Here is an 11,564-nt window from a genome sequence, read left to right as displayed (position 1 = left end):
ATCGTTTTTTCTTAGGGTTATCATCATACTCTGTCTCCTCTTTAATTTTGCTTTGTCGTGTCATTTTTTGTCAATGTGACTGCACTGTCGATCAGCTGAAGATTTGCAATGCATTCACGTGCGCGCACGCGAGCTAATTCCCCCCAACCCCTTGGAACCGTAATTTCCAGCAGATTTCCTCTCCCTTTTCTGATTGAGATATCCAAGGCGCCATCACCGGGCCCGCAGCGTACCGAAAAGAGAGTAATGAGAGTCGCTTCTGCGCTCTCTAGCTTAGCTTTTAGAGGTGGTAGAATTTTCGTCGTAGCACCATCACCGGCCCACAGCAGATACTAGTGTAGACGCCAACGCATTACACGTTTGCTGCGAGACAGAAGCTTCTTGAGGCTTGCAATCAGTAGCAATTCTGTCACTGTATTGTAAATAGGAAGTCAAAATATGGCAGATTATCTAAAAGGACCAGTCGATCTCATAGCGAATAACTTGCAGCGTTACCAGGTTCATGCATGATCCACCTCTATCAGTGGTTCCGCATTACCGGCCAACCACTTATTCGTGTTACCAACTTGCCATGACGTATATTATCCTCCATCCATCCCAAAATAATTGTCACTCACTGGTTTAGTATAAACTTATACCAAATTTATATTAAGCCAATGACACTTATTTTCGGATGGATGGAGTATTTGGCGCATGAGTCGAAGCTTAATTTGATGGGTAGATATAAGCAACGGCATATTAATTTTTATTTTTTCCTATACAAGGAGCTCTATATCTTCTTCAGCCGTTTTGATGTTGTAGGTTACGTTTTATTCAGGGTCGTCTAAATATGTAATTACCGTGGAACTCTACTCTATGCTGTTAGCTACTCCATCTGTTCCTAAATATAAGTCTTTGTAGAGATTCCATTATAGACTACATACGAAGCAAAATGAGTGAATCTACACTTAAAATGCATCTATATACATCCGTATGTGATCCATAGTGATATCTCTACAAAGACTTATATTTAGGAACGGAGGGAGTAGTATTCTGTCTCATAATTAACGCACGTGTGGATTGAAGCAGTGTGTGGTGGGTTTCCTGATAGTACTCTAGCAACTATATTTCCGTTATACCTCCAAAAAAAATTATTTCCGTTATGAAATGTAATGATAGTCTGGTTCAACAAAAAAAAACAAGGAGCTCCATGCCCCCAAACGAAATTGAGAATACATGCATCATTGAAATCGAGCAACAGAAGACGGGCACATCCATGCAACCAGAGTAAGGTAGCACATCTACCACAGCCACACTTGCAAATCCTATTCTTACGAGCATGACCATACGGAAACACACAGGAGGGGTATTGTGGCACGCAGGTGCAGGGCACCGACCCCATTTTTCTTTTGATTTTTGATTTTCAATCTTTTATATTGTTTGAATCAAAAGACTAATTTAAGTTCCGTTTCCATATTCATGTTTCTTGTGACGAGTATGTTTTGACAAGTTTTTAAAACTTCATCAAGTTTCAACTGCTGATACTTTGTACGAGTGAACGAAAAAAACACATGTTTCATAAACTAAAACTTAAACTTGGTGCACCCTCATGGGGGATCCAACGACTTTGTGGATTGTGAGGCAATCGAGCGACCGACAAGGTTGGGAAGGTGCGTGCCTCTGGGAATTTTTGGGAAACCAATGCAAGGAGAGATGAGCGTATCTATCCAGTCACACTCAAGCAAAGTTCAACCGGATACCCAGCTCCCAGCACAAGCTAAGTATCTGGTCACTATAAAATTGAAAAAAAACACAAGCTACTTGCTATCTGCTGGACACATCTCCGGACAACGCCACATACAATATGTATGTCGATGTTGATGTCCCTTTGGAACTAGTCCTGTGGTACTAATTAACGCAGGTTTTTATCACCCTACTCCTACAGTCCTACGTCATTCGTGATTCTTATTTTACTATCAACTGAATGACGTTGGAAGACTATAAATTCACAGGGTAAATCCGCTTGTAAGATGCCTAGGCAGCAAGCCTCCCCCATCCCTTGGCCTTGGCCTAAGCCTGTGCGCGGTTGCTTCTCTGCGACTCTGTCCATCGATCGAGGTACGTCCACTTTCATTCTCGCTGATACTACAACAACAACAACAACAACAACAACAACAACAACTACTACTACTACTACTACTGTACTGCACCTTCATAGTTTGAATTACCACTGCTACTGCTACTCGATCATACGGACGATCTAGTCATTCATCTTAGTGTAAAAACTGTTAGGCATAACTTCTCATTGGCCTTCAGTGAATAAGGTTTATGTTTGTTCGTTAACACGTAGTGGTACTAACTAGCTAGCTACATCAATCCATCAATCGAACTGGTTGCCGTTCATTTATTTGTCTTAGATCACTGGTAAACAACGCCTGCCCGCACCGGTTATGAGAAATTTCTTTTTTAGTTTGGGACAGCACCTCGGTTATGAGATTACCCCTTCTTCTCGTAATAAGAATAAAGCAATAAAAAAATCACAGATAATTTGAGCTTAGACCTCTCAAATTAATATCCCAAACTTTGGCCCGAAATCCGCTTTGGAATCATTTCGGTTTGGAATCACTAGATGTTGACAAAAAATAGGCTAAATCCAAATTTGGCTTGAATAAATTTTATTTGAAAACTAGTAGTCCGAAATTCCGAGGCACGATACATATAGTTTAGTTTAGAATTTGTCCAGACAAAACCTTGATTTCTAAGGTTGGTTACTCTAACTTTTATTAAAGGAAGGAAAGACTGGAATCACGAGATGTTGACGAAAACATACTACGTACAAGGCACGTGACCTCACCGTCGTCTCTCTTGTCCACCACTACCACCATCTATTCTATTGGCGTTGGGTTGGGCAGCGTGGATCTGGCCGGACTGCTCCCACTACTCAACGATCCGTCGGTGTTTGGATTGCCGCCCGGTCTGGATCCGAAAGCGACCAAGAGGTTGGAGATGCCCGCCATCGCTCTTGTTTAGGTGGCGAGATGGGACGGCTGGCCGTGCCGTCACGGGAGCCGCACGCCGCGGGTGTGCCGGTACGGCCTAGAAGACATGGGGTCGGGTTCCTCACGGCTTCGAGCTCCCGTGCACTGCGTCGCTTGTATTGCAGCCTTCTTCACCAACTTTGACGGCTGCCACCTCTCGATCTCCACCGCCGGTGATAACCGTCAAATTCTTTTGGTGCATACGTTCCTCTCGTCTCCCTCTATGTCCCCATCAAGCCTCAACTAATTTGGAACTCCTCTCTGCTATCTCTGTTCTACTCTCTCCGTCTCAAAAAGCTTGTCTTAGATTTGTCTAGATACGAATGTATCTAGACACGTTTAATACATCTATATCTAAACAAATCTAAGATAAGTTTTTGGGACGAAGGTAATACTACCTCCATACAAAGTTGAGTCCCTTATTTTGGGACCGAGGGAGTAGTACTTATTATGGTGTCAGCTGGACCGAGGGAGCATCTCTTGTTTATGTCACATAAATAAATTGCATTGGTTCAGGACTAACATGTTAAACATCCTGTTGATCATATCAACAAACGGAATTTTTATCATCATAATTTGATCCTTGTTGTGCCATGTATGAAGAACCATGCAGAATAAACTGCGCACCACCACCAAAAATACCTAGCATGTTCTGATTGTAATAACTGAAAAAACAGCCTTATCAATTTCAAAAGCCATACGAAATCATCAGATTGACCGATCTCTGTCATTTGCTGTCGAAGTAGCTACTCTTCTTGCTAAAACTAATTATGAGTATATAATTGAGGGAGTCTACTGAATATTAATGAACAATGTGTCTGCAGGTTGACACACCCTTAACCCGAACCTCTCCACGCCCTATCCGGCCACTGAGAGAATGGGTTTAGTCTGGAGCCATCCTGCGGCGACGCAGCCTATTGTGCTCAATGAACAAGCCATAGTCGACAACCTTACTGAAGATAACGTGGAAAGGATGTGGGCTAGCAGAACCACATGGGAGGACGAACAGCTCTACTTAGTCCATGATCAGGGTGCTACTGAAATCGGTCGTCCTGCTACTCTGGCCATCAAGAAGTTCCAGAATGAGAACCCAGCACTGCAGGTGGACCGCAATGTCAAGTACCGCTACAAGTCGGAGATGATCCTCCTAGTCAGCAATTCTCACGATAACATCATCAAAGTTGTAGACCTCATCAAGAGGGAAGACGCGATCATGCTCGTTTACGAGTATCCGGTGAACGGAAGCCTTCAATCCTGGCTGCACCAACCGATGGATGCCAGTCAGCAGCTAGGCTGGCCACAGAGAAAGTTCATAGCTGATGGTGTGGCACAAGGGCTTTGCCACTTGCACCATGGATGCAACAAGCCGATTGTCCACCATAACATCAGCTCTTACAACATCTTGCTTCATCGAAATTTCAGGGCTGTGATAGCCGGTTTTGGCGCTGCGCAGATAAACATGGCCGGGCTCGGCCAACCGTTGCCAATCACAGACCTGCCTCCTGGTAACTTTGGGTATGCAGCTCCAGGTACGTTGGGTAATTGATACATGCATGCAATGCAATTTTTTCTTTACTAGGTTACTCTTTTAGCTAGTACTAATAATTGATTAACTGCAGAATATGGGATTGCGGCAGGCGAGCTGACAGAGAAGGTAGACACGTATAGCTTTGGTGTGGTGCTGCTGGAGCTTGTCACAGGAAGGGTAGCCAATGGAGGTGGAGCAGATGGTCAGTTGGCGATTTGGGCACAGGACAACTACAATGATCTGATGGCAAACCATCTGGAAAGGTTCAGGACTGCCGTCGACGAGGGCATATCAGATCAAGCAAAGTACTTGCAGGAAATGGCCTCCGTATTCAGGCTAGGAGTGGATTGCACCGTTAGGGATCCGCAACAAAGGCCGTCCATGCGGATGGCTCGCAAACGACTCTGCTGCGGGCGTGGCCGATTTGATGGCCTCATTACCTGCTATTAACTCTGATTCCAGTAGGACTAAGTGCCTTAGTTCAGATTAAAAAAAAAGTGCCTTAGTTCAGGTCTGTTTGAAATGGTGGTATGGGTGTCCACACAGAAAATACTACCATTAGAAAAACATGGCCTACTTTGCGCACCTAATAGTTTTTTGAGAAAAAAGGGAAAAAGAAAAAGGAAAAAAAAGTTCTTTTTTATGATGTAGATCTGATGTATCCGCAAAATTATAATATACACCAGCTAACTATTATACCACTGTCCAAGCTATTTCTTTCTGTTCTTGGGTGCAATACACCTGCTTCACTGCTCAGGAGGAGAAGAAATTGCAAAAGAAAAAAAAAGACAAATACTTGAACAGAATGAGAAGTGGATATTGACTAAGAAAAGATGACAACAAATAATTGCAGAACGGTATTTGAGCGGGCTGTCATAAAATTATGCATACACTAGCTAAGTATGGTACCATTTTCCTAAGTATTTCATGTTAGCAACATGTTGTCAAACACACTGTGAGGAAGGAGATCCTGAAGAGCTTCTTCAGCATTAATTTTATCAATTTCAAGCAGATCGAGCAGTCCCTAATCTTGAGGTTTGGTGACATTGTCTGTGTATTTTTTTCTCTTCTCATAAAATTTAAACATTCCTGATCTTGTAATGCGCTGAGTCATGCAGGTCAAGCTCCCCTCCCCCACCCCCCCTCTTGTATGTTCATTCGTGATCACATTAGCTAACCACGTAATGCATCTTTGTTGTTTTGGGGCATTCCCATGCTTCTTACAAGAACCCTGGCAAACCTTGATTATTATTATTTTTGCTTGGGCACCTAATGGAAATAACACTGTACACAACTATTTGCTAAATTGGATGCATTGACAGGAAGACTAGTACTATTGACCACCTAATTTGGACATATGATTAATTCAATTTAGTACGAATGAAAACCTTGTCATTTGAAAATTATAGATGTTTCTCATAGATATTGTGAACTGCAATTTCATTGTGTTGTGATTGTATTGAAGATAACGAAGGCCCCAGATGAACCAAATACCAGTAACAAATATGTAATCTTCTAACTTCAGTTTCCGACAGGTTCATATTGTTAGGTAATTATACATATCCCTGGTATGGAGCATCAAAGTGAATATTGTCCTAGCGGAATCGAAGTGCAAACTGAACCTACTAAATCTTAGAACCTCAAGAGTAATGCTAGATATTTTGATGTTATTTCTGGTGTGCAGGATTTTGTTATAAGATACTTGTCCTTTTGGTTAATTCTAGCCTTTTAAAATCTTGAAATGTCCAATACTCTAATGGTTGTACAGTTGAACATTGTCTTGCTTTTGACAGCAGGATTACATTGTGGTATTTCAGTAATATTACTCGCCTCCGCTTTGTGAATATGCGTCTTTGTTATTTTTCCTGCTCTTATTGTATTTGAGAGTCTAATTAGGCTTGTTTCTCAGTGGCAGCATTCCTGCACCCTTTGATAACTTATTTAGGCTCAAGCTGCTGCAGGCTGGCACCTAAACAGGAAGAGGTTTGCGATTCAGAAGGTCAGTCCACAAGTGCCAACTAAGAAGGTAACCCGTGCTGCAACCTTGCTAGTTGGGAAATTTTTTTGAATTCACGAACATGTTTTGAATTTTGGAATTTTTTTAATTTGCAAACATTTTTTTAAAAATTCAGGGAAAAAGATTGAATTCACAAACATGTTTTTAATTTTGGAACATTTTTTTGAATTTTCAAACATTTTAGGATTCACGAGCATGTTAGAAAAATGCAAACAGTTTTAAAATTCATGAACAATTTTTGAATTCACGAACATGTTACAAAATCGTGAACAGTTTTTGAATTCATGAACAATTTTCAAATTCAAGTTGAATTGACGAATATTTTATGAATCCGAGAACATTTTCCTATTCATGAGGAATTTATGAAATTCAATTTTTTGAATATCCAAAACATTCCTTTATGTATCGTTCCAATTCATCGGATGTCCGTGAAGGGAGTCTGACATTTTGTAATGAAGCAAGAAAACGAAAACAAAAACAAAAACGTAAGGGAAAAAACAAAGCCGCTTGCCCCGCACATGGGCCAGCCGAAAGCACTCATGGGATGCATGGGGGTGCGCGGTTTTCCAGTTACTAAAAAATGATAGGAGGCTATCCAGCGACCCATTACTAAAAATTAATGGCTGCATGTTGTGGATCGGACACAGGGGTGCTCGGTGCTGGGGCGACGGGATGGGGATTTTTACCGGGCCCGGTTTTGGCGGGTAGTTTGGGCTGAAATAATGTCTCACAGGCCCAAGAACATAGTCTTTGAAGTTGCAGGGTGGTTGCTTGCTTTTGTATCTCTACTGCTAGTGAAGCAGTTGGTAGCCTGTTACGGTTTATTTTTATCTTTTTTTCGTCCCACCACCAACCACCCTTGTCATGCTGGTTTTCTTGTCTATCCGTTTATTTTTCTCTTCACTATTTTATTGCAAATCAGCACTCTCCTAACATACAAAAGATTAGGGATCTAACTTTTCTAATTTATCCAAATCAACCGGTCCTTCCATTAATGTAATTTGTTCTAGGAAAAAAACAACAGAATTTCATGAAACAAATAATGGATGTTAAGGAGAGTTTTTTACGTAAGTCGTTTGTTCGTTACCCTATGCTCGACCGATCAACCGATTTTCTTTCCTTCACAATTTAAGAAAAAAAGATTTTTCTCTCCTTCACTTTCCTCTTATATCCCCTACGAAGGAAAAATATCAAGAACTGATCTCTCCTTCCCCAGTAATCGCATCTCTTTCTTGAAAAGAATAGGAAGACAATCAGATTGAGGAGAGGGCGATGCTGCCTCACTTTCTCCCATGAGAGCACACCAAACCTCTGATGTGCCTACCCTCGCGCGGCCGCCTCTCCTCCACGCCTCCCCGTGGCGCCGACGACGACCGTCCACAGTGCTCCTCTGCTTCGCCGCCACCCCACGCGTGTCGTCGCCTCACTCCTTCGCTTTCCCCTCTACGCCTCTCCATGCTACGCCATGGGGGTGCTAACTACCGAGGCCGAGGCCGTCTACCGCCACTCTCCCTTCCTCCAGCCCCCGCCTCCATTCTCTCTCTGCTCTAAATCTTCGCCCGCCTGCGCCTCTGACTCTGGTCGATGCTAGCGGTTCTCGCGTCAGCCGCCACTGGCGCGGCTCCGCCCCGTCGCCTCCATCGATCCCCAAGCACCTCCTTGTTGTTCCGCCTCTGCGCGCAACCCTGCGGCTAACCCTAGACGCTGAATTGTGATGCGGGTAGTGAGGATGGGAGCGGGGCGGCCGCGCCACTGAGTGGGTGGAGCGGCTGTGGTGTCCCAGCGTGGTTGGAGAAGCAAGGGCAATGATGGCGCCGTGCTGGGGCGGAGGAGCAAGATGGCTTTGTGGTGGACCGAGCATGGAGGGGTTGGATGGGGTAGCAAGAACACTGAGCACGGTGTGGAGCGGAAATAATGCCACTTTGGAGAAGATGAGACCATTTTTGTGTTGCCAGGTATTAAGTTAAGATATTTTCACAACTTTTGGATGGTCGTGCACTCTTTAATTTTATGCACTAATGTCAAGTGTGGATCCATGGGCGCCATGAGAGAACAAGCACCATACGACAACTGCACAGATTGGGTTGTTGAGTTCCTAGTTTTCCTTTTCATCAAAATTGACAAAGTTTCATCACTATAATGTGCATGCCTTTTGTGAGTGATAAGAATATGTAGCATGTTTAATTTTCCAGTATATGTATTGTGTCTGAGGTTGGAAGTATCATATCAGACTTGCAAGCAGATTCTAGACCTGCCAACTGCCTATACAGAATATCTGTGAAGTGCACTCATGTAGTCTCATGCAGACTTCTTTTATTTGTTTGAGAAATTTGGAACAAGAAAAGTGTAGTGTTGTGAATAGAATATAAGGTTGGGATCAGTGGTAGGCATGTGCATATTACATCTGTGTTTCTACAACAACAAATTTGTGTTTTATGTATTTTCTGTGCAAATTTCCTTTTGTGCCATTCCCAGTAATTCCGTGCCTTGACAGTGATCCAATAATATTCTTCTAATTCCGGTTTAGTTATTTCCTCAGCTTCTGTCTGCCAAGGACGTGGTGGATCCAAGGAAGTTTCGATGCAGAGTTAGCTTTGGAAGGAACTTTTTTTGCTCACTGTTTACATGCTGGTGGTACTCTTGGTGTTGTCTACAGTCTTATTGCCAACCGGAAGGAAGATAGTTAGTATTTTTGGGCTTTATTTTTTCATCAATGCCAAAATACGAAAGGCTTAGACAAGAAAAAAGAATGCCCGTTTTCCAGTGGCATATTGAAGAAAAATCACAGGGGGGAAAGATAATAGTATTTCTAAAAGTATTTTTCGGGAGATCCAACAATATCCATTTCATATGTATTTTTCCTGAAAAGAAGTAAATATATTAATCTGAAGTATCAGGTACAAAACTATTCTAAAGCTATTTTTAGTACCACTAGCACCATCAACAATTGGCAAGTTGGCTTGTTTTCCTTTGTAAGACGATGATGAAAGTTATCTCCGGGTCTGAGTGCCACAAGTGTACATAAATGGCTTAAATATTCACTGGGTTTGATTTTCAGAGAATTGTCAATGCGTATAGCAGTCCTCTCCATATTAACACATAAATCCGCATTCCCTCACAACACTGGCTGGTGGCGGAGCTTGACAAGCGTCAGATGCTTTTATGCTGCCTCTTCATTTCCTGATAAATGGAATTGAAATCTAATACTATGATGTGGTAGGTGGTGATGTGGAGGCGATGACCATCATGGAAGAGCTAAACTGGGTAACTAGGTAGGTGACATTGTTTCGAAGAGGGAAACATGCTGCTGGATACTGATGTTGATTGCAAGGGCTCCATGACATTGTAAGTTGGTTAATGGAACAATTTTGAGCCTTACATATATTATAATGACATCTTTCTTGGAACATGCAGTGGTAGAACATCACTTGTTTGTGCAGGCAAAAAATTATAGAGGCCAACATTGGCCATAACATCCCCTTTCGCTTTGAGAACCGATGATGCATAAGAAGAGGTCTAAAGATCTAAAACATTTCTAGGCTCGAAACCATGACCTTGGACCTCTTTGCACCCTCAGTATCCAAATTTAGATTTGCTTTGTAAAAACTTGGTGTTTTACCACCTTAAAGATGGCCTACCATTAAGTAATATATGTTCGTAAGCTATATTTTGTTGTCACATTGCTGCTTTAGCATTCTTCGCTTGCATAGCTATATTAACAGTGCAGCTTACACCATGGGCAATCTATGTGAGGTGACAACATTGCTAATACATCTCCTAACGAGTGCACCTTTTCCCTCTCATAAGGAAGCAGCGTACACCATGGACAATCTATGTGCTATCCCAGTAGGAAGTACTGAGCCCCGACTAAAATCCCTGAACATTCAGTCCGAATCATAAATTGTGGACCCTTTCCTGGATTCATAAATTTAGTCAGGTCAATCTGATGAAATTACATGTGCTTGTGGACATATACACCGCAAACTTCATACTCAGGGAAGTAATGTTTCCACTCTTACTAAGAGAATGGATATATTTTAACACTCGCTAGACGTGGTGGTGTAATTGTTGGATATATTATAACTACCCTTATTGGTGCTCGAGTACCGTCAAGGATTGTTAGCCATGTCTCGGTTAAACTCGTACCCTGTCGAACTATGGAGATATCCGTAAAAAATTTCCATAGCAAAACTTATCATGACAACAAAGCACTAGTAGAAAAGGGGGCAATGGTCCAGGCTAGGTCAGCCCGTTAGTCCCGGTTCAATCCAGAACCGGGACCAATGGGGGCATTGGACCCGGTTCGTTAGCCCCGGGGGCCGGCCGGGCCACGTGGGCTATTGGTCCCGGTTCGTCTGGACCTATTGGTTCCAGTTGGTGGGACGAACCGGGACCAATGCGCCTCGCTCCTGGGCCACCACCATTGGTCTCGGTTGGTGGCTCGAACCGGGACCAAAGGCTTCCCTTTAGTCCCAGTTCATACCACCAACCGGGACTAAAGGGTTGGTCCTCGTTGCAGCCAGAGTTTAGTCCCACCTAGCCAACCGAAGGGGGCTCACACCGGTTTATAAGCCCCTCCCTCTCTGCCTTGTTAAGCTGCTCTCAAAGTGAAAATAGATGCCCTTATACAGGAAATTTGACCTAAATTCATATTGAATTCCTCTGAAGTTAGTAGAAATTTATTATGAATTTAGGTCTAATTTTCTCTATAAGCGCATCTATGCTCATTTCTGAGTAGTTTTTTATATAGTTTTTTTTCTTTTCTGCTATATTTATTTTTTTCTTTTTATTTCTGAGTTGTAATAAGTCATTAAAAATAAGCATCTATTCTCTTTTTTTAGTTAAGTTAATCACAACTATTTTTTCTTCTATTTATTTCTGAATTGTAATAAGTCATTAAAAATAAGCATCTATGCTCATTTTTTAGTTAAGTTAATCACAACTATTTATTCTTCTATTTATTTCTGAATTGTAATAAGTCATTAAAAATAAGCATCTATGC

General features: G+C 42.3%; 1 protein-coding gene across 1 annotated transcript; it reads left to right on the top strand.

Moving 5' to 3' along the window:
* Positions 1-3,861: 3,861 nt before the first annotated feature.
* Positions 3,862-4,995, top strand: LOC119284393 (receptor-like protein kinase 7; the record flags this gene model as incomplete). Its single annotated transcript, XM_037563530.1, has 2 exons — positions 3,862-4,546; positions 4,637-4,995. Coding segments are annotated over 2 exons (1,044 nt in total), but the record flags the coding sequence as incomplete, so codon positions are not given.
* Between the last annotated feature and the right edge of the window lie 6,569 nt (positions 4,996-11,564).

Source organism: Triticum dicoccoides, chromosome 4A (assembly GCF_002162155.2).
Source record: "Triticum dicoccoides isolate Atlit2015 ecotype Zavitan chromosome 4A, WEW_v2.0, whole genome shotgun sequence".
In the NCBI taxonomy this organism is placed as follows: Eukaryota; Viridiplantae; Streptophyta; class Magnoliopsida; order Poales; family Poaceae; genus Triticum; species Triticum dicoccoides.
This window is presented reverse-complemented; position numbering and strand designations above follow the sequence as displayed.